Source organism: Diprion similis, chromosome 2, assembly GCF_021155765.1.
Source record: "Diprion similis isolate iyDipSimi1 chromosome 2, iyDipSimi1.1, whole genome shotgun sequence".
Classification (NCBI taxonomy): domain Eukaryota; kingdom Metazoa; phylum Arthropoda; class Insecta; order Hymenoptera; family Diprionidae; genus Diprion; species Diprion similis.
In genome coordinates this window covers 1,915,235-1,940,398 of record NC_060106.1, presented here as the reverse complement: position 1 = coordinate 1,940,398, position 25,164 = coordinate 1,915,235, and the positions used below count along the sequence as shown (strand labels likewise).

The 25,164-nt window shown below is 35.6% G+C and overlaps 1 protein-coding gene across 2 annotated transcripts in view; it reads left to right on the top strand.

Moving 5' to 3' along the window:
* Positions 1 to 25,164, top strand: part of LOC124415845 (peroxisomal membrane protein PMP34) — a 57,007-nt gene that overhangs the window by 12,368 nt on the left and 19,475 nt on the right. For both annotated transcript variants that reach the window (XM_046896520.1, XM_046896521.1), the window contains exons 4-5: positions 8,959 to 9,107; positions 22,834 to 22,947. In XM_046896520.1, coding sequence (XP_046752476.1) covers positions 8,959 to 9,107; positions 22,834 to 22,947 — 263 coding nt within the window. The remainder of the gene's footprint in view (positions 1 to 8,958; positions 9,108 to 22,833; positions 22,948 to 25,164) is intronic.

The following is a 25,164-nucleotide window of genomic DNA, read 5'->3' as shown; positions in this document are numbered from 1 at the left end:
AGGAAAGTAAAATGACGGCTTATGACTACGATGTCTCTTGCGAGAAAAACCATTGCAGTGTGAAAATGTGTGGTGCTTACGTGTCAGACAGATATTCGCAAAGAAAAAGCTCACCGGATCCCGACAAATGTCAACAAAGGAAACCCTGAACTGAGTAATCTGAGGGGTTCTGGTTGAATCAATATCGAGTGTGTCACCGACATTTTTTCCAGCACCGACTGTTTGACGCCAACTCATAAGCTTACTCTGAAAGAGGTGGATTCACCGAGTTTGCGGCTGCTGGTTAGTACTGTTGAGAATAACGGCGATTCTTCGTTATACGAGTCTCCAAAGAGCTCGGAGGATTGCTGATCAATTGTTCGCGAGACAGAGCCTGCTGAGCAGTCAGTGATGTCTATATCATATTAGGGCGATGAACCTTTGACAAAATCCAATGAGGGCGAATCCGTATCCGCTTCACCGAAACAGAAAATTCTTTTAGGGTTTCACTTATCGGGTCTCCGGAAAAGAGGAAGATACATTATACAGAAAGCTCGAACTTTGAGAGTTGCCGTTTCTGTTTACAAGAAACGGGCTTCAACGTATAAAGACAGGCTACAGCAAGCTACGAAACTGCACGAGCAGGTCTCTCGAAGCATTCGCTGCAAAATGAACTGAAGCATAGTTTATATTTTTCAGAATGCAGCTCAAAAACAACGGTGTGCCATCGCAAGGTAGGCGCTTCGTCCTGGAGGCAAAAACACTTTTCTGGATGAACGCATCTGGTAGAGAGTATCGTTGGCTTCAATCCCAATTTCAATTACCATGCGTACGCACCTTACCATCATTATTAAATAGATATCCCTTAGGTGCTAGAATTAGTAAGAAGGTTATTAGAGCCATAAAAAATGAAGTAGATTCATAGAAAGATCCTCAAAACAAACTCGTTACAGTCACGAGGGATGACGTAAAATTGGACGCAAATTTACAGTACGATAGAAAACTCGGTAAAATAGTCGGGTATGAAGATTGGGGCAGTTGTAGAACGTCAATTATTGCTAACCACACTCTTATATTTATAGTCCGTGGTATAAAAAAGTAATTGGAAAATGACCCCTAGTTTCACATTTTGTGTGTCACAAACAGAAAGGTTATCAAATTAATAACACATGTACAAGTACTCATGGAAATTGGTTTGATACTTGTTAATACAGTTTGTGATCAAAGGAATTCAAATGTTGCTGCTTTCAAATCATGCTTTCTTCGACGAAAATCATTCCCATCTTCGATCCTCCTCATCTTTTAAAATGTTTGAGAAACAATTTCCTGAATGAACATCTGGAGTTTGAGCCTTCAAAGCAGGTCGCCAAAGAACGTCATTTTTTAAAGTGGTCACTTGGAGTGGCCAAATGACTTGGACCTATATATGTGGAAACCGACAATTAGCGTTTATGGAAAGTAACGAAAAGCCACGTTGATCGACGATCCATAAAATGAGGAAAGTAAAGTACGAAGCTCAAATCCTTAGTCGAACTTGTGCAACTTTCCTAGCTATGGCAGTACGATATAATATGTAATATAAATTAACGTATCTTGCTGTGGATAAAAACTTTGATTGCATCCATTCGCAGATTACAATCGTATACTTCGTTTCCAGGACCTACGATATCAGCAGAAAATATCGGGATACCAAAGGAAGCAGTTGATACCGGCAAAGTATGTTTTTTTAAATGATTTATTTGATTCGGTCAACGGATTTTTGAACGTTGGAGAAAGGATCACCAACATGGAGCACAGGGACACTCACCTCCGAACAGACTGTTTTGGGCAGACGCCTGCAAGAAATTGCAAAAAATGCGTTTTGTCAACATGGATAGTGCTGCCAGTTACGTTACTCAAATTTTGTTGAAACATGTTAATAACTGTAAATAATGTAAAGAGTGTACGTGGCGGCAAATTCTGTATGAGATAGCGCTGAACAATGTAGAGTACTTTTTCAGACAGCTAGTTGCATCGCGTTATTAATTTAGTTTCCTTAGCATTAGTCAAACATTGTAATCAATTGTTAAAATCTTTTTTTCCCAATCATTGCTTCAGAAAAAAATTGCTGGTGACATTCCACTCAAAACTCAACCAGAACGAGTTTGCTATTTGGTCTACCTATCCAAAGCATGCATCTGCAATAAAAGAAAAATTATTCGAAATATTGACTTATCGCAGGCGCATGCTTTTCGTTCGAATGTCAATGGAATTCTCACCGAAAAATATGATAGGGCACTTTATATTGAAAATTTTGTCCCATTTTAATCTTACACCTGATTTATCTCGGAAAATACGACTCCGACCGAGTATTGAGTATAATGAAACTTTTAGGTTTCGAAGGGAGGCGTGCAAAAAAATAATTTGCTTTGGTTCAAAATAAAAAATTACAGTGTTAAGATGGCTAACATGTTCATTTTTTTAAGGGAAGACCCTACCCAAATTTACACCAAAAATCGATTTTTCGTTTTTTGCGGAAAAATACTCTTGGAGACTGCCCCCACCTGTCAGACAACCATTTTTGATAATTCGATTTTTTTTTAGCCGGTTTGCCGAATTATTTTATAAATAAAGGTTAAACTCAAAAACTTTACTTTCATTTTCATACATCAGAGGATTTTAAAATTACCTAAAAGAGTTGAAAATACCAACCGAAGTGAGTTTCATAAAATATATAATACGCAACTTGCTTTCCAGAAAATATACATTACAAAACTTGTTACAGTTTCGTACGCGGCTGTCGCGCTTGTTTCGAGTATTAGCGTGTATAGATATCGACAGTAGTCCAGTCATTACGTCGGAAAAATCGGGTTAGAAATGCAAATGAACCGAGAAAGCCAATTTTTGAATATTATGTGGGGGGGGAGGGGGGGGGGGGCTAGAAAAGCTTAAGTTCAAATTGTCGACCAAAATAACCTTGTGGGTTTTCCGCCATCTTGAAAAAAGGGTTAAATTCAGTTTTTTCATCATAACTCGGTTCCCCGTTGAGATACGAAAATTTTTATGCAATACTTTTTTGTTGCTCTTTGTACGATCTACAATTAAGGTCCTATACATTTTTCACGTATCGATCATCGTTATCGAGATATCGATCAAAAAAACCATAAATTTGGGGAGAATAAATTGTTTTTCGCTATTTCCTTTTTCTCGCGAAAGACATCGAAAAATGTCCAAAGTGCCAAAGTTTTTATTTTGAGTAGGGTCTTCCCTTAATGGAAATACAACTTTTTTTCACCAAAAAATTTGTCAAATCAAAATGAGCAACTTTTGCGGGCATAATTTTTCCATTCAATCTCATAATTTTTAGGTAAGAGCAATTTTTGGTGCGCGTATGCGTGCAATCCCGAGAGATCTTCTGTTACGAACAGTATATATGTTTGAGATGAAGTTCGGGCATGTTTGAACACGAATGGGGGAATATTTGAACACCTTTAGGAAGTGATCAGAGTTCACTCACATGGAGGGTTTTGAATCTGAAAATACTGCGGAAGTGATGATCCGCAGAGACCTAATCCTTAGGATTGTTCTACACACATACGCGCTCCAAAATTTCTTATCTAAAAATCATGAACTTGAATGGAAAAATTTTTACTGCGAAAGTTGTTCCTTCTGATTTTCCAAATTTTTTGATGAAAAAAAGCCATGTTTCCATTACAGAAAAAAAAAGAAACGTTAGCCATCTTAACACCGCTATTTCTTATTTTGGACCAAAACAAATTTTTTTTTCGAACGTCCCGTTTCCAAACCTCAAAGTTTGATTACATTCGATTGATACTTGATTAATACTCGATCGGAGTCGTATTTTCCAAGATAAATCAGGTGTAGGATTAAAATGGGACGTACTGCAGATTTAAACACTCTAGGCATAGCCAGAATTTGTAAATCCTGTAAATATTTCATTATACGCGTATTTTCTTCCATAATTGACGAATCAATTTTGATGTTGTAGTTCATGCTTATTTTTAAATAAATTCTAATAATATAAACACAAATCAAGTTCTCTTCTATATCAGCAAATATTCCCTTTCTCGAGAAAGAATTTTAATTTTTGGAATAATCGAGCTGTATGAAAAGCTGCACTGTTAAGTTGATTTGAACGGCTCGCACATATAAGGCTTAGCGTTTTGAGCCCACTACAGGTGGCATTTGTGAAATGGTTAACACTCCAATGTATTGGTGTTGTCGAACCATGACTATAATATAACTGGAACATGATCCGATGCGAGCGAAAAGAGATGGCGTCATGTTGTAGTGGCATCTTCGTACAGTCCATTCCCAAATGCTAGTCGAGTAAATGACAATTCTTAACTTTTTTTAGATGCTTTGTGATACCGCGACGAGCGCATGCGCAACGCCATAAGATAGAGACAACTGCATCATGACGCTATATCTCGGCTCGCTGCTTGTCTATGGCCCGATTCCTCCAATGTTAATCGAAGTTTAAACACAGTTCGGCCTATCTCTCAACTATACAGAAAATGTTCCAATTATATTATAGTTCTGTGCGTAAACACCTCAACTACACGTTATGAATCGTGCTCAAGCATGCTGATCAATTATTATTTGGTATTTTCGATTCACCCAAAACCCTCAGGATATTGTGAGTGATAAAAACTTCGCAAAAAAGACGGTTTCACGCCCGAATGCTAAACGCTGCGCCTGAGGGGTAAATCGTACGCCCGTGATGCATACGCTAATTTTAGCAACAATGTGCGTAAAATTCAATTTTACACCTTGATATTCAGGATGTAAAATACTACTTTTTCTAACACTGTGCGTTACAAGTATAAGGATGTTAACGAGGACATGTTTAAGGGAGCACATCAGAGTAGGTGACTAGAAAATTAGGCGAATTTTGAGATTGTTATCTAAAAAACAATTTATTCAATTCCATCAGTTTTTTTTTCAATTCAAAGTTTATACATTAAGGTATATTCAGTCATTTCTTCATAAAAATTTATACACTCGTGGCTTTGTTACAGTGACCGGCGTAAAACATGTTCTGTATTGACATGGTTTGCGGTACCTAGGATTTTGGACAGTCTGTTGATCTAAAATAAAAAATTTCCCACTGAATCTTGAAATGTAATATATTGAGCCGTTGGCTGCATAGGGTTTTTTTCTAATTAACGAAACGGTGAACTTTTCGACTTCAACGTTTGTTTACCGGCCTTTTTTGGACCATAAAATAATAAATATTTGAATTTAAAAAAAAACCATATGCAGCGAACGAGACAAAATGTACAAAAAAATTGTGTTCAAATTTGGTAAAAATTGTTCATGTCGTCTTCGAGATATCCCATGCACGGACTCAGAAACGTGGTTTCGAGATAATCGAGTTTAAAGTTCGGCAAATCGGCTGCACCTTTTACTATTCTTCGGATTTTATCATGCAATTTACACACAATATTCTTCGTACTTTAAGCTTTTAGAAACGCGAATAGAAAAGAACATCGATTTTTTAAATATTCTACTCAGATGTACCCCTTTAATCTCTCATTTTCCGGAACCTCAAGTGCTCATCGAGCTTTCGGAAAATAAGATATTAAGATTATTAGATTTCAGATACGATTGTCCTGAATAAACATGCGCGTATCAGCTGACGTTATGTGTGTTCCATGTGTATTCTTCTAACCTTTTTCGAAATCTTTCAATTGTTTTGAATCGACCATTTGTTGTGACGTCAACTGACGGAACTTTTCTGTTGGTTCATTTAAAAAGCTACGCTGTAGCACGGATGACTACTTAAACCATGATATAGCCATTGAAAAAGTGTTATCTATCTAGAATACGACAGGTTGTAAATGTGAATCTTCCTTGATGTGTTAGTTGATGTTAATTGTAATTTCAAGTGATTTTGAGTGACGCTTGGTCACATTTTTTGAATTTGTTTATTGGAAATTACTATTGCTGAAACCAAACCTCACAAATTATAGTACCAGTTTTTATGAATTTCTGCTGGTCGGACTTGTGTGCAGTACAGTACATTCTTTCTTAGACCGCTTGAAGATATGTTACAAGACTGTTAACCTTCACCAGCTAACGATGTTTTGAGCAGCCGTTGAAGCAAACGATGTTTTGAGCAACCGTTAAAGCTAACGATGGTTCGTTCGTGTCTTTCCCTAATTTTACAATTTTAAAACTTTAGAAAAAATCTGAAAAAATTCATGAACCTTCTTTGAACCCTCAACTGAATAGTAATAATTTGACTCATCTGAAGAAAAAATTTTTTTGTAGACGTGTAGGCATTTTTGACGACAATGTTTAAAAAATCATATCTCCTGGGATTCGTTGAATAAATTATAAAGTCTAACGGCATTTTTTCATTGAAATGACACCTTTTTCGAAAAAAAAATATGTGAAATTTTGAGGGTTAAAATCGGACCCTTATTTTTCAACCTGAAAATGCCTTTTTCCTGACTTCCGTATACGTGTTTAATGAAGGAAGGAATATTCGGAATAATTTTTACGCCTATGACATGGTTTTTGAGGTGATATTCATCAAATTTTTATAAAAAAATAAATTTTGCATATACTTTTATCTACTTTTTCTTTCCTTTTTTTGTATTTGCAGTCTAAGTATACAACTGTAGGATGCTCCTCGCATACGGGTTTTCTGCACCTGATACAACAAAATTGTGTTTCTTTATCTTTTGAAGACGGTTTCATGTTGCCAATTTGCGAAAAAAAAAAAAAATTTGAGACCAATGTAGGTACACTTTTTCTTCTTAGATGAACATATTTTATACAAAACAACAAAAAAAAATTCAAAATTATTTTTACTTACGTTACAGCTAATGGGTTGTTTGTGTCTTCGACTGATTTTCACAACGCTAGTGATGAGCAAAATTCGTCTTGGTCTTGCGGTCTTGGTCTTGCAAAAATGCAAGACCAAGACCAAGACCAAGATCGCATGTGAGCAGCAAGACCAAGACCAAGACCAAGACTGACTGTGCAAGACCAAGACCAAGACCAAGACTGACTTATAAAACCAAGACCAAGACCAAGACTACCAGAGTCTTGGTCTTGGTCTTGCTTTTGCTCATCACTACACAGCGCCCTAATCACAAACGAAATGAGGTAAAATCCCGGAGCTCTACCGTTAGGTTACCACGTCCCTAAACACCCCCCCCCCCCTACCCAGTTCCAAATTTTCACCTGCAAGGGTCTACAAGAAATCATAACGGATAATTTTGACCCGGACAAAAATGACCCATTGTTAGCATATGAGGGTTAAAAAAAACAATACATAAGCAATGTACTGTTTTAACAAATTGATTTATGTGTTCATCTCACTTCGGAAGTACTAGATATCATCTACATTAAAATAACTCAATATATGGGGTATTCCTGCACATGTAATCGACCTGGCCAAAACTCTTACTCTCTCGAAACAAGTTGAAATTTTGTGAAATTTTTTCGATCACTGATGAGAGTGCATATAACTTTGTATAGAATTTTATTCGAAGGCGTTCAAATATCAGCAGCCTACAATATATATTCGAAAATCAACACCGTCTAAGTTTCAGTTCAGTACACGTTGAAAATTTTATGTACATTATGTATATACAAAAAAGTTTGGAGTGAAAAAGTTTCAATCTTAAGAGAATTTTGAAGTCATATCATGCAAAATAATATGACGGCATCTCAAAGATTGTGGGCTGCTGACGTATAAATTATTCTACAACAAGTTGAAGATTTTGCGATTGTTTGTAATGTTATAAGAGACAATGAAGTTCATTTATTTTTTCGTCTGTTATACCATTTAAAGGTAGTAAAGTCTGCTGTATTGTTTCAGTCATAATTATGACAGTGCTGTTATGAAATTATAAAAAAATAAATGTTTCATCCCCCCTGTTACGTCCGACGTCCCGCCTCACGTTTCTCCCACCTTCCTCGACGCTTGTCTTTACCTACCATTCCCACACTCCATATCTTGTCATCCTATTTCCATCTTGGCTTACACCACTCGCTATCGCCCTTACCTTGCTATTTCGATCCCCCTCTACCCTGTATCCTCGCTCATTTTCTCATGCAAGAGACCCACTCTGATTCCAACGCTCTTACCTCTTGCATTCAACTCCAACTCCCGTTCCCCAAAACCATTGTCTCAACTACTCCTCATCGACTTCATTAAAATAAAAGTTATAATCATTCTGTAATTACTGTTCCTTCCTTTCCGTTCCCTGAACGAAAACGGCGACGACTAAGAACCTACAAAAATATCACCCGAACCAACATCATCGGGTGGGTACATGGACTGCCGTCCCCCTGTACCGTAACACCCCTATTAATTTGCAGTAATTTCTGAAATGCAAAAAAAAAAAAATTTGACAGTCGAAATTTGCGGCAAACCAAAAATGCGGACGTTCTAAAGTACAAGACATTTTGTACCCCAGACCGATTACCATTTTTCTAAACAGAAAAGTATAACATCAAGTGTATAATATTCATTTTCTAAAACATATAAATATTTGACACATTTTTCGTGAGGTTCTGTTCACGACAAAAAAAGGTGTAACGATTTGAAAACATCATGTCCAAGTTACAACACTCTTGCGCACGATTCCCATCACTAGATGGGTAACCTCGGTGTATGAGTTTCGAATATTGAAACAGAATAAAGAGTGAAGAGTAAAGAGTGAGCAGCGATAGGCACTAAGTCACAATGAATATTTTTAGTAAATAAATCTTGTATTATGTGACTCGTTTTCCATAGTCAGCGTGTTTCACTTGCTAATGTTAGGCTTACAGTGTACCTTATGCAATGTACTATGCGCATACGTATAGTATGTATGTCACGGACGCGAAATGTCAACAGATCAACTTTTGGAATCTCATCAGTCGCATGATTGCAGTCCTTTTCACCTCGATGTTAGTTTTGTACGTTGAGGCAAGTCCTATATTATAGATAATAATAATTCTCAACGTTATTTACAGCTCGACATTATACAGAGGAATGGTACCGGTACTTCAGAGTCTCTGCGCCAGTAACTTTGTCTATTTTTACACTTTCCACGGCCTCAAGATCTTGCGAAGTTCTAGGGGACAGAATGCTGGAAATGATCTGCTTATGGCCTCAATCGCTGGTAAAGTTATTCTATATTCTCTAACCACCCTTTGAAAATCATTCATTGTGATGCCAATTTCCATTGATAGTTCCACATTGCTATTCCAAAAATGCTGATGATCGATCTTATCCTCCAAAGTATCTTCCACATGTTTCAAATGTTTCAAAATCTTGGCCGACCGAATTTGTTTCTTATGCTTCTCAACAAAAATTATTATCATGGCAACGTTAATGGTTTAAAATACGTATAATCATAACAATAATAGCTTTCGTCACATTGAATTCCCATAATAGACTTATTGTATGATGTATCAATAACACTTCCCTATGTTGAAGTAGCCTTGACCATCTTTAATGTATGTGCTGGGATCGGTTGAAATAACTTTAACCATGGTTACAACATTTCAATCCAAAGTTTGGGTTTCCTCCAGACGTCAATTTATCTAATATGAATTAGAAGAAAAAATATTATGAGTACAAACATATATTTGAGGAGGTGTTACGTCGGAGAAGGTCATTGGATTGACCTTGTGAGAAGGACTTGTGCAAAACAATTTAGTTTCAAATTGTTTTCAAAGTTTTGTAGGCGACCAGTTATCACGCGGTGCCAAGAGGTACATGTACTTTGAGGTTATAAATATGTATGATTATATTATACATTTAATATTATACCAAAAGTTTTTACAAAGATAACAGAAAAAGGTGCTATGTCTAGAAAGAGTGTCAGTACTATCACTAGATAACATTTTTAAAGGAATACCTACTCAAAATGACATTCCTTAGCGTTTTAGATGGTCATTATAAGGCGATCGAAGAGGAGGTGAATTATCAAGTCGATATTCAAGATGGCGAACTAAATTCATACATTTGTCTTGTGCTGTAAAACGAATTATGAAACCAGTTTAATCATTGGCAGATTTGAATCTAAGAGAAATTACAGAGTTGTTAAGAAATGAATTAGAAATAGTTAGAATTTTTAATGATGTCAGAATACAAGTAGCGTACATCTTGGATGTCTGTTCTTTTGTTCACAGTATTATTATTAGAAAGGTGGATCATTTCTTTAATTAGATTTCTGTACCAATTTTTTTCTTTATATAGTGTTTTCACATCATCAAAATCGAAACTAAGACCATCAGTAAGAGAATGAAAATCCAGAGCTGATTTATTTGGATAATGGGATTTTATGTTATACTTAGGATTAGCGATACGTTTTTTGAATGTTGTGAGGATTGTCCGACACAGCATTTATTGCAATCATTGCAATTTATTCTGTAGATAGTGTTAATTTGTTCTAGAGTGGATGGTTTGATTTCAGTGAAAAAAACAAACAGTTTAATGTATTAGAGATTTTGTACGTTACTTGTATAGTTTCTTTTTTCAAAATATGTTTCACCTGCTCTGAGAGGGCATTGACAAAAGGAATGGAAGTTATGTTACTATTGTTATTTGAATCCCGGTGGTTTGAATTTTCATATTCAGTGCTATTATAGAATTTTTCCACTCTCTTTGTTCGAATTTGTGATAAGATGAATCAGATAAACATTTTCCTTGTAACGGTTAACGTAGAGCATCTATAATAAATTTATATTATTTCTATACGTGCTTTGGTTCACGTCTTGGATCCGCGCGTAAAAGGGTAAATATCTCGATTTTTTAATTTACGTATGCCGATCACATTATATGATTGTGTGATGTTTACGTGTAGACAGTCGCGACGCGTACACATTGCCATGTGAGCCAGCCGCCGGCTTCGTATTCGTAATCAGCAAGACGAATCTAGCAATGAGATTATAGATGAGTATACGCAATTGGTCACAGGAATCTACCGTCCGTCAATCATGCAATAGATATTGGATGAAGGAAGCGCTGCTTGCAATATTATGTAACCATCAGCTCTGATTGTCAATGTGTTAATACTCGGAGAGCTAATCTTGAAAAAGGTATACCGATACTAACACTAACACTGACACTGATATTGTAATTATGCTTCACTGATTGTTTATTCTACACAAATAAAAATAAAAGCACTGTTTACGCAGAAATTGAAAAGAATAAGAAAATAAGGAAAGTAAAGTAAGTGAGGAAAATAAACGAAATAAAGAAAATACAGGACGTGTAGAAAAACTAAAGAAAATGGTTAATTAGTCCTAGACTAATTAACAAATCGAAAACTTTTTTCTATAAAACGTCTTAAGATAATTTGCTAAACTTTTAAATTATTATTTTTACCGAATATTCTAAATTATTTATTATTATCATTATTACTTCAAAAAGTCAAGAGGGGATTTTTTCACTTGATCGACTTTTCGCGGTAATAGATGATCCGGTACTGAACTGAGGAGTTCTGGACTGCCTCGCTTATACTAGGTATAAGCTAGGTATACTGTGCATCACACAGATTTTTGGATCTCTTGAATTAGTGTGAGTGTATCTGGAATCTTCTATAGTTTTCTCTGTGTTTTTTCTTATGATTAAATCGGGACCTAGATATTAATTAACTATTTGGACGTTGGTAGAGTTTGAAGTTGTTTTGTCTTCTTTTTTTCATCTTATTATTTCTTGTTGTTATGAGCAATGAATATTTTTTTTTTGAAAGAACACGCGTCGAAAAGAGCAATCGCCGTCGAGAAGCTTCTACGTGTGAGATTCGAATATCAGAGCGCCAGACTCGTCGATGGTTGGCCGATATCAGTGGAAGTGTATGTGTGCGACACGTCAAGGTTCACGGCCTATTGGCAGTCGGTCCAGGAACCTCATACAGAGCACGACTGTCAATTTTAAGCTTAACTAAGCAACCTCACGGTATGGTCTCGAGTGCACACAAAATTTGGCCAATCATCTGCGAAAAACATTGTAATCTCGACAGTCCTGTTGGATTTTGCATTTTTGATTGGTAAAATAATACGGACCGACTCGACGACACTCGACGACACAAGAAAGAAAGATAAGTTATAACGCGACAAGGATTATTCAAAGAAACTGTGTCATTCTTTTAAAATCATTCATGTTCCATTAAGTGTTGTTTTACATTATTTTTATGTGTGTGTGTGAATGATTTTATTTTTTATTTATACATATATTTTTTTATCTTTTTTTACAATATATTTAATTTGATTGGCTATTGCCCTTTTACATCGCGTCTCTGTCCTTTTTATTTCTATTTATTTATTCTTTTATTTATAATTTTAACGCACAAAAGTCAATCACGATAAATATCGTTACATTTGGCGCCCAACGTTTCAAAGGCTCGACATCTCATGATTTTGTAATTAGTTTATAAGAACATAACGTAACATTTATGGTGGGTAAAACTATTCATTCGCCAATTCAAACTAGGTCCAAAAATACGACGGATCGAGGCGAAAAACAGCAAAAATCGCAAGGCGCAATTCCAAAGACACCAAAGAATTTGAAATCTGGTCGTGATAACGGTCAAAAGATGGAGGAGGAACGGCAACGATTAGAACAGGAAAGAAAGAAAATAGACGAGCAGCGTGCGGAGCTGGAGAGAATCATGCGAGAAAAAAAGGATTATGACGAGTTGAACGCAGAACTAAACAGATTACGACTTGAAAATGAGGAACAAAAGCGTTTAGTTGATCGTACTCGAGCTCAGCAAGCAGCACAACAAGGTGACGTAGAGGGTAGAGTTGTTAGTGGGTTGATAAATCGTTTACAAGCTTTCAATATTGATATTAAATTGCCTAAATTTTCTGGAGAAGATAATACAAATCCGCGTGAATTTGTGAATGACTTGGAAAAATATTTTACGGTTAAAAATGTACCTGAGGAACAGAAAATATGGGTTGTACAAACTGCGTTGGAGGGTAGAGCAAAAATTTGGATTGATGGACGAAGAGGTAGAGTTAATAATTATGATGGTTTTAAAATAGCGTTTATTCAAGAGTTTTATTCAATCGCAATACAAATTAGAGAAAAGAACAGATGGTCACAGCGCAGATTTAAACAAAGCGATGGTAATTTGCGAGATTATTATTTAAAGCAAGTAAAAGAGGCACAATACTTTGAACCAAAAATGTCCGATTATGAAATTAATTATAGTATTGTACAGCAAATGCCATATAGTGTTAAAGAATCAATGATAGCAATAGATTTTTCTAAAACAGTACTGATTGAAACTGCCTTGTCACAATTAGATGTCATACAAGAAGAAAAAGACAATGAACAAAGGAGAAGAAATTTTTCCAGTAATAAAGATTATGGTTCAAATGTTAAAATGGGACAAGTAAATAAACAAAACAATTTTGATCCCCAGGGATATGGCGTTCAACAACAAGCATCAAACAGTTATCGATATCCTAATAGTTATCAGAATAATATAAGTAGTTTTCCTAATTTTAATTTGCCTAATACGAGTGTTCCACCGCCCTCGTATAATTATAATAGCAATAATAATAGATATCCACAAACAAATAGCAATTGGAGTTCACGCTCGTCAAATAGTAGCTCTCAACAATTTGGCAATTCACAAAATAGTCCTTTAAACTGAAGATCGATGCGATGAAAACAGGTCTGGCACCGCATCGTAACCCATTTGATTTTATAGAAGACCTAGCTTATGATGTAAATTTAGATAAAAATGTAAATAGTTCAAATTTAGAGACAATTACTCCTTTATGTCCACATCTTATAGTAACAGTTATGCAAAATCATTTTCAAGCACTAATTGACACTGGAAGTCAAGTTACAGCAATCTCAGAAGAGTTATTTAATCAATTATATGCAAAAAACAAATTACATGTTTTACCGGTTAGTAATGTGATAGTCATTCCAGCTATAGGTAAAAAGGCGACTACAATCAAAAAACAAGTTCTTTTGGAAATGGTCATAGATAATCAAAAGTTGGATTATCCTTGTTTAGTCATACCTCATTTAGCGAATCAAATTATACTAGGTAACGATTGGTTGTTACGAAATAATGTAATAATCAATTATAAAAATCGTACGATCGAAGTTAATCACATGAGAGTTTGTGGTTCAAAAGTGTCGTTCGAATGGGAAACTTTGAATAAGTTAGTATCTTCAACCAGCAATAACGTGATGGTTATACAGATAATTACAACAAAATTTGATAATTCATGTTTTGATATACAGACTGTTGAAAATTTGGAAGAAATCAACGATTTAGATAATGTAGAAATTGATAATGACAAAGAATATTACCCGGAACGAATTAATGATGTGTTATGCAAAGATGTGATTGATGAAATAGTTGATGATACCCAAATAGAATTAAATGTTAAAAATAATGAATATGATAAAAATGATGAAAGTAATGTGAATATACACAAAATTCTTGAATTAAAAACATCTGAAACAGTACATATTGAAGAATGTAATCAAGCTGATTTTTCGCAATCACTTAATGATTTTTCAAAGGTAAACAACATAACTGAAACTCAAGATTCTTATAATATTCACACAACTGTAAAATCCAAAGATAATCGGGAAATAAATGATCTTGAGGAGGATCATAACTTTTTCAAGGAACTTCCATCGGTCGCGGTTAACCTAACGACGCTAAATGATCTTCAGGCTCAATTGTTGTTAGACTTACTAGATAGATATAAAGCATTATTTTCGGACAAACCAGGGTGTGCTGACGTATATGAGCATGAAATAAGGTTGACAAAACAAAATCCATACATTAGAAAGTCTTATCCAGTACCACTTGCACTAAAAGAAAAAGTCAATAAAGAAATTGGATACATGCTAGATTTAGGTATAATTGAACGTTCGATCAGTCCATATTGTAATCCCTTGAGAATTGTAAAGAAAAAGAGAAATCAGATACGTGTTTGCCTAGATGCCAGATTTTTAAATGATGTAGTCGAAGGTGACAACGAATCGCCACCAAATATTTCAGATTTACTACAAAAACATCATGGTGCAAAATGTATGTCTACAATTGACTTGACTCATGGGTATTGGCAAATATCATTATCACGAAAATCTCGACCATTAACAGCATTTTTACACGAATCTAGTTTGTATCAATTTTGTAGAGTCCCTTTTGGCTTAAAGACAGCAGGCAGTGCCTTTATTAGAGCTTTAAACTTAGCGTTTGGAAATGAGTACTCATCATTTTTAACTTGTTATGTAGATGATTTATTAATAACTTCACCAGATTTTGAGACACATCTCGTACATTTAGAACTTGTATTCAGAAGATTGCTTGAACATAATTTTACATTACGGTTAGAGAAGTCAGAATTTTGTAGAAAATCAGTTATCTTTTTAGGATTTTTATTAACACCACAAGGAATCACTCCTGATCCAGAAAAACTTGCTATAATTAAAAACTTTCAAGAACCTAGAAATCAATTAGAACTTCAGCGATTTCTCGGAATTTGTAATTTCTATAGACAATTTAGTATCAACCATTCACAATATTTAGATCCGTTCAGAGAACTGTTGAAAAAAGATGCACTATGGAATTGGACTAAAGAACATTCTGAATCATACAAATTACTTAAAGAAAATTTTATGAAAAGCGTAACGTTAAGTCATATAATACCAAATTGCCAATTTAAATTGCAGACTGACGCAAGTAACAAAGGGATTTGTGGGATTCTCTATCAAACTGATGATCATGAAGATAATTTTTTAATTGCAATTGCAAGCCGATGTTTAACAGCAGCAGAAATGAATTATACCACAACAGAAAAAGAGCTACTTGCGATTATGTATTCTATTCAAAAATTTAGAACATTCCTAGTAGAGAATCGATTTAAAATAATTACTGATCATAAAAGTTTAACGTTTCTCAAAAATAGTACCTTTCATAACGGAAGATTGATAAGATGGTGTTTGTTGTTGAATGAATATTGGTTTGATGTTCAGTATTGTCGAGGTACAGACAATAAGGTGGCAGATTTCTTTAGCAGGAATCCTGAAGGAAAATTTGAAATTGTAGATGATTCGCAAAAACCTCTTATAATATCAAAAATAGAATCGTTCATTAAGGTACCGGAAAAAACTAATATGCAAACTGTAAATATAATCCTTAGTTTAGTCATGGACAAAGATTTAAAAAATCAATTCAAGAAGCTGGCTAAATTACAACACAATGACGAATTAATATTAAAGCAAAAAGAGCAACTATCAAATAGTAATGAGGAAGATCCTTATTTTCAAATTTATAAAAACATTTTATTCCATCAAGACAAAACAACAAAACTGTGGCAAGTCGTGGTACCTGTATGCTTAAAGAAATCTTTAGTACAATTTGTTCACTCAAAACTGGGTCATCCAGGACAGTACAAAACATTACAATATTTGAAGAATAACTATTATTGGAAAGGAATGGTTAAAGATGTTAAAAAATTTGTAATCAATTGCGATTTATGTCAACGAGTTAAACATATATCTGTAAATATGGAAGGAGAATATGACATGGTGAAAGCTGACGAGCCAGGAGAATTGGTGACTGTTGACTTTTATGGCCCCTTACCAAGATCAGTTGGAGGTGTGCAATATATTTTTGTAATGATAGATGCGTTTTCTAAGTATGTTAGTTTATATCCAATGAAAAAAGCTACAACTCATTCCAGTCTGAAGAAAATTTTAGAGTATTACATTCCAAAAGCAGGTAAGCCAAAGAGAATATTATCGGACAACGGAACGCAATTTACAGCTCACGCTTGGAAAAATACTCTAGAAAAAGAAGGCATCAAAATTTGTTATTCGAGCATTCGTCATCCACAATCCAACCCGACGGAACGTGTCATGCGGGAATTAGGTAGACTTTTCCGAACCTTTTGCGCAGATCAACACACCAAATGGGCTAAATTTATACCTCAGATAGAAACTCTCTTGAATATTACTACACATTTCAGCACAGGATACACTCCACACGAATTACATTTTGGTGAAACGCCTACAGATCAAATAAAGAAAATAATTAAATATCCTGATACAATACCAATCGACCATCAAACAAAAATTTTACTAGCAAGAGAAAATTTGAAGCAAAGCTTTCAAAAGCGTAAAAATAGTCAAAAAGTTAAACGAGTAATTGAATTAAAAGTGAATGATCTGGTATTATTGAAAGTTCCGCTACCATCCAATGCACTAGATAGAGTAACACATAAATTTTTCCATATTTATCAAGGACCATATAAAATAATAAAAATAATTGGACGAAATGCATTTGTATTATCAGATCCACAGGATTTAGAGAAAATTAAAGGTACATATAATAGAACTAATCTAAGAAAATATCAACACATTTAGCAACTTGCTTTCTTGTCACAAATCTAATCGTTTCCGATCTTCACTACATCATTTTGTAATAATTATACGTAAGACTTTAATAGATTTATAGGTATGAATGACGAAGGATATATCTTATATTATAATTTAAATGAAATCCGCTATAAATTATCGATGATGACTTACTAAATTGAGTCTGATATAAAAGATAACGCATAATTACGAATTGTAGACAATGTATAATGATCATATTATTACGAAGTATGATTCGTCAGTGTACAGCAAGACCATCAACGAAGAGGAAATCATGTATATATATATATATATTTATTTAGAAATTAAGAAAATTTGAGATTGACAACATAAAATGAAAATGAGTAACAAGGTATGAATGAAATATGAATGAACGTGTATGACTTTTATTTGGCAGATACGCAACAAAATAAAAGTCAGGGGGGGGTAATGTGAGATTCGAATATCAGAGCGCCAGACTCGTCGATGGTTGGCCGATATCAGTGGAAGTGTATGTGTGCGACACGTCAAGGTTCACGGCCTATTGGCAGTCGGTCCAGGAACCTCATACAGAGCACGACTGTCAATTTTAAGCTTAACTAAGCAACCTCACGGTATGGTCTCGAGTGCACACAAAATTTGGCCAATCATCTGCGAAAAACATTGTAATCTCGACAGTCCTGTTGGATTTTGCATTTTTGATTGGTAAAATAATACGGACCGACTCGACGACACTCGACGACACAAGAAAGAAAGATAAGTTATAACGCGACAAGGATTATTCAAAGAAACTGTGTCATTCTTTTAAAATCATTCATGTTCCATTAAGTGTTGTTTTACATTATTTTTATGTGTGTGTGTGAATGATTTTATTTTTTATTTATACATATATTTTTTTATCTTTTTTTACAATATATTTAATTTGATTGGCTATTGCCCTTTTACATCGCGTCTCTGTCCTTTTTATTTCTATTTATTTATTCTTTTATTTATAATTTTAACGCACAAAAGTCAATCACGATAAATATCGTTACATACGACCTTCTATCAATTTCCAGAGTGTTTTTATTCTATAGATGCTTCTATACGCTTCTACGAACTTGATTGTCGTATTGATTTGCTAGAACGTTCCAATTTCGTCTTATGGGCATATTTTCTATTAATGGTGCCTTATGTGCACGTCGCATCCTTGAGTGTATTTCTCACAAGCCTTAGATTTTTCTTTCTGAATTTAGGGTGCAATAAGGCTATATTTCTGTTAAAAAATCCGATGGCTACACTTTTTTTATACTGGAAAAGGTAATGTGAATTAAAGTTGACTTATCTACCAGACCAGTTTTTTTCCCTGTGCCAGTATATTATTAATGTGCCTGTACCATTGATGATCAAAGTGTCTAGAGAACCGATTTTGTTTTCCAATTCTAGTTTATAGGTGAAATTTAGACGCAGATGAAAATTGTTGAAAGTATTGATTAGAGCATACATGTTATCCTTGTGGAGACATGTAATAATATCGTCCACATATCTATCTATCTATCTATCTATCTATCTATCTATCTATCTATCTATCTATCTATCTACCTATCTATATATAAAAAAAGGTTTTTTAAGATTAATGAAGTTAGCGTTTTTAAGATTGAAATTGTAAGACGCATGAAGTAAGCGTTTTTAAGAGGTTGACGAGAAGGTGTTTGCCGTCGTCCAGGACCAGCGCTCCGTAGTTTTCGTGGTCCAGGTTGCCGGGAATGTATTTTCATTCGTCCAGGACCAGCGCTACGTAGTATTCGTAGTGCGGGTTGACGAGAAGGTGTTTGCCGTCGTACAGGGACAGAGCTCAGTAGTTTTCGTGGTCCAGGTTAACGTGAATGTGTTTTACACCGTCCAGAATTTTAGTAAAAGCATAGCGCTACCACGAGGGGTCGTCCAGAAACAGCGCTCCGTAGTATTCGTAGTAATTAAAAAAATGAATTATTCTCTCTATCTACTGAAAAGATTTGTGGAAATACATGAAGTTAGCGTTTTTAAGACGCATGAAGATAGCAGTTCAAGCAGAACATGGCTCCACATTCTCTGCCGGACCGCGGCTGACAGCGACAAGCTTCACTCGATCGGCCGCATGGCACCGCCTTCCTCGCAATTTATCCCATAGACAAATTAACATATAATTATAAATAACTGGGTTCGATTAATCTGTCAAATCAGAAATTCTAATTTCAACTCATAGCAACGCATGTTGAAGCCACAGCAGAAATAGCTGTGTGAGGTGCGAAGCACCGATTCTCTTGGTACACGGTCTCATAACCCATAACTGACGGTTTAAAAATAAAAAGAAAAAAGAATCCCTCTGTTTAGTAAAAAAATATTGATCGGACGCCTGAAGGCATTTGTGGTCCAGGTCGACGGAACAAGCGTAATCGTGGTCCAGGTCAGAGGGACGATGTTTTTCATAGTAAAGGGGAAGCGCTTCGTATTCGTGGTCCAGGTCGTCGGAACAAGCGTATTCGAGGCGCTGCACGAGCAGTGAGACGAGTTGGAGGTGAGTCGTAGACGAGTCGAACGGTGTTGCATGAGGACGATGTTTTTCATCTTCCAGGAGCAGCGCTTCGTAGTATTCGTGGTCGAGGTCGACGGAACAAGCGTAATCAGAAGGACGATGTTTTTCATCGTCCAGGGGCAGCGTTACGAACTGTTTGATTAGGTACTTATCGGTACATGTCGCAGGGACGATGTTTTGCGTCGTCCAGAACCACCGCTCTGTAGCATTCGTGGTCCAGGTCGACGGGAATACGAATTCAGTAATCAAGATATAAGGTGCCATGTTTTAGAAACACAGAAGGGGACTTTTGCAGCCCAAAGATAAAGTAATATAATAAAACACTCAATAAGGACATCTCTTATATTCACTCTATTCAATTGGGTGACAAGGTTAGTGTGGGAAACTCCAGAAAGTACATCTCTTACTCCCTGAACCATAAACGAATAAAACGCACAAAAGCGCGAGGCGCGAAGCGCCGAGCATCAGAGGCGCGCGTAGCGCGCCGAGCGGGGTTGGTGCGCGAAGCGCGCAGGGGCGGAGCCCCTAGTCGTTCATAAAAAGGCAAATCAAAGAGGAGCTGGTTGATAGCAGTCTGTTTCAGTTTTTCCTTGACCAGATCAGCTATAGGACTTATCGGAGAACGCATTGCTACACCAAAGATTTATTTGTAAAAACAATCATTACGTATGATGTAGGTTGAGTTGAGGCAAATTTCTACAGCCTTAACAAATTCACTCTTGGAAATAGCAGTGTTGTATGTTAGTGAAGACACATAATTGAGATTTATAATGATTATTTATTAGCTAGTTACAAGTATAACTGGCAGTCTCACTAGTCACATCACTTCTAGATAAGACTGCACTATTGACTACGACGTCTCACGTTTACCAACTATGCTTATATCAAAGTCCTTCGGCCTCAACAAGCAGTTTGTTGTGTTATTTAAGTCCATTCATTCTTAATGATAGCTATTGAGAGGTTTATAAGAATATTCGCGAAAAGAAAGGACAACAGTATGTGTTAGGAATGAGATGGGTGCATCAACAGAAGGCAGCTATCGTTCCTTTTGGCACTTCACTTTACTTAGGCTTGAAAAGTCGCTCTGTCGGTGACCATTCAGAGATCGGTAACCGCGCAAGGAAAATGTCACTGGTCAGCGCCGTTCGGGTATTCCACTGAGATTGACATTATATCTTCCTTTTCGATAGTATTAATCAAATCATTAACGTGCTTTTCAATCTTGTTGGTTAGATTTTCACAGGTTTTATAAGCTTGTGCTTCGTTAAGATTCTCAGTGGTTTTGATTGTATTCCTCTTTATCCAATATAACAATGACATTCGCTTTTATAATAATTAAGTTACTATGTCCATCAAGAAATTCTTTAGTTTTTTTAAATTTGCCTAATGGCATCTTTGTTGTGAGACGATCATTTTGGGAGAGTGGCAAAGTGTTGGGATTTTTTTTTTTTGCAACATTTGCTCTGGCCATGTCTCCACAGAGCAGATAAAGTCATATACAAGAATTTTATTTGGCGTGTAAGGAATGCCATGTTTATGGCCTAGAGCCTGTCCTGAATTCTGTTTCTTAGCTAGCTTATCCCTTGTTTTTTTGATTGTGTTGGTATTGATTGTTGAAGTTGGAGAAAGGTGAGAAAGAAGCTTAGGAATTGTATACATGGTGTGTTTGACATCGAAGAAGAAGATCCTAGAGGACTAGCACCTTTTTCCGTTATCTTTGTAAAAACTTGTGGTATGATATCAAATCTATAGACATAACCTCACACTTATAATCACATACATTCATAACCTCAAAGCACATGTACCTCTTGGCACCGCGTGATAAATGGTTTGTCTAGCAAGTTAATTTTACGAATTGCATCTTTATTTTGTTTTGTTCGTTTGACAAATAACCTCAGGATGGCTGGCTGGACTCAGCTGCAAGCGTCGAAAACAATTTGAAACTGAATTATTTTGCACAAGTCAACCCAATAACCTTTCCCGCGGAAATTCCTCCTCAAATCAATCTCTTGAGTTACGAATTCTATACTGATACAAACATACAGTGAAAACCAAAAAACCTACACTTGGGGTCTAAAATTGTGATTGACATTTTTGGGCATATGTGAGGCATTCTGCACCAACTCAGCTACTTTTTTTGTACTCTCGGATCTGTTCCATAATTGCTTATATAGTAGTAGTTTTAAGGATACTCTCTGTGAATTTTTCGGATTTTTTAATTTACTCGTTTCGGAAGTAGTTTTTTTTTTAATCCGTATCTCATAGAAGATTGAAGTCGGGCAAAAATTATTCTAACATAAATAAGTTATGTTTTTCTATGAACTAGTTAATGCAATATACGTTATATTTTCGATGGCATCAAAAAGACTACTTTCAACGAGATAAAATGACAAACATAACTTATTTATTTAAAAAAAAAAAATGTTCTCGACTTTAATCTTCCATGATATACGGGTGTAAAAAAAAATCCGAAACCGGTAAATTAAAGAATCTGAAAAAATTTAGAGAGAGTACCTTTAAGTAGTATGTACTACTATATAACCAATTATGGAACAGATCTGAGAGGATAAAAAAAAGTGGCTGAATTGACTGCATGTATGATGTAACTGCGATTGCCTATATGCTAGGGAGGCGTAGTTTACATCATCACCTTTAAAGAATCCTCACGGAATGTAGCAGTTAAATTAAAAATGGCATCTAAAACTGAACATCAAAAGGTCCTCGACCTCACGGAAAAAACTCTCATCTTGGGCGTAAATTCGTACCCCTAACTCACAGATAATGCTCAATTCTCATACGCAAAAATTTGAGGGTGCGAATCTACACCGAAGTTGAGGGTTTTTTCCGTGACGGCAGTGCTGTCGAAATAATTCTTCGACAGAGTATAAATTTGACGCAAATGCTAATTCACAATGAATATTGTAATTGACCTTGCCCTCAGGTATAATTAACGTTTTAACGACAACTCCACTATGGGTCGTCAATACAAGGCTAAAGATGAAAGGAATTGTCTCTCACGACGAACATAACAGGAGTGACTTTAATACACTTTACGGTGAGTATTTCACATTCTTAAACCGAAATATCTCCCCCCAGAACCCTCATGTGGATCAATATAGGTATACTTGCATTCTGTCCTCAATGAAAGACTTTGTTAACATTCCAATCTTAATCGTAAGAGAACTCAAAATAAAATTTTTTGGATTCCCATCATTTCTGCTTCCTTATTTACGAAAAAATGATACAAAATAGAAAAACAAAACATTTTTCTGTTACTATCAAATGGAATTGCTAACGAATATTGCTAAAGAATTTTCCTATTTTGCGATGAAGTAGCTTTCATTATTGAACGTTTTCTCAGATTTTTAAGGTACACTATCTTGATGGTACAGAGAAACGACGTTCCGACATTTTCATGTGATAGCGATTTTGATTAAATATATTTTTTTACTCTCTTGAGAAAAATTAATAACAGTAGTACGTCATGGTCAAAATTTTCCAACTCTTTTGTTAACTCTAGCAATTTATTAGATTTTTCGTTTCCATTACAAGAATATTGTTATTTTCGCCCTAAATTTGTAATCAGCGGCTCAACAATGCAGAGTACATAGTTTATGATATTTCTCTCCTTGTTCACGAGATTAACAGTGTGTTACTGCTATCTGCCACCATATTACGTGACGTTCGGAGCTCACCTCCCACGTCACAACTTCTAGTCTTCATCACGTTGTTACGTCCCAGGTGACAATGCAACGATAACCTCTTTGTACCGTAACTTATCGACGTTCAGTTACTATTATTGAGATACGTGTAATTTTATGCTATATAGAAATAGATTACCTGTGTAGAAATATGTATGGGTGAGGAGGATGCGCGCGCAACGCGACAGGTGACTGAGGTAAGAGTGAAAGCATAGCGAGAGAAGAGAGTGATGATAACGTAGAAAAGATAATCGTAAACTATCACTGCAACCCCTTTTGTGAATTAAGAAATCATGATAAATAAATATTCCTAATCAATCAGTGAAAAGAATAAAATAGATATTCCATCCATCCCGGACCTCATTTATTAACAATTATAACAGAGCTTCACATGCTCACACCATAGATTTAAGATCCGTATCGATTTAGATACAGTTACCATCTTAGTATACAACGGTCTTGTACCGATAATCTGCATACAACATACCATTCGTTATTTTGCAACCAAACTTACACTCGTGTAATGCTATGCAGTATATATATTATATATATACATATTTTTTTCAGTCTTAACTTTGTATCTTTAACTTCAACTCACACATAGACCGTATGGTCTACAAGCCAAATTCACAGAACTCTTCATAAACCTCAATAACCGAACGCAGAGAACGTCAGAAACGAAAAGATAAGCAGTTCACAAAGTATCATTCTCAGATCTTCGCCTCTTTAAGACTAATCTTCTTGCACTGACATAGCTGAAGACTAAGCCAGAGTCTTTCCAAAACTCCCACATTTCAAAACAGACTGATGAACAGATAATCATCATCGGAACTAAATTGAACGTCAACGAATACGGAAGCAATGCAGACTTCAGACAAATCAGAACACTTCGAAATCAAGAACACATCAATCTAAATCATCGAATACTTAAATTCAGAACCTCAGAACTTAGTATAACTAAATAAGTTGAGAACATCATTGTGAAACCAAATCTCCAAATCGATTACAAGAACAACACATTGTTGATAAATGTGTGTTTAAATTAAAGTGTTGAGTGCGAATAATTATTTCGTTCACGCATAGGGAAAGTTGGCATGACCCACAAGATAATTCCAGATCCAGGCAAGCTGAACGTGAAAATTTATACGAGCAGATCATCGAAGTTAAATCGGGCCATCACAAGCTTTCCAAAATTTAACAACGTGTCTCGACGCCATTGGTGTCGATCGTTGAGAGTTGAGCATACTTGCTCATTGTTAGTTCGAGATGTTGAATAGAACACGCTTGATCGAGGAGGATAAGGAGCTATGCAATTCGGATCTTAAACTAAACTAAGTTTCAATTATTATGACCCACCTGAATCTTCTTTTCAAACTAAAGTTGAAACAACAATGTGAAACCATGGTCGAGCTTAATTACGAGTTGAGACGCCATTAACTAATGGACAGGCTCAACAGAAATTAGGACACCCGTATCGAAACAAACAAAACTAACACCTCTAGGTCAAATAGTCTATAATGTCGAGTTTAATTATTACAAATCAACAAAATATTAGCGGCACGGTTCTTCAA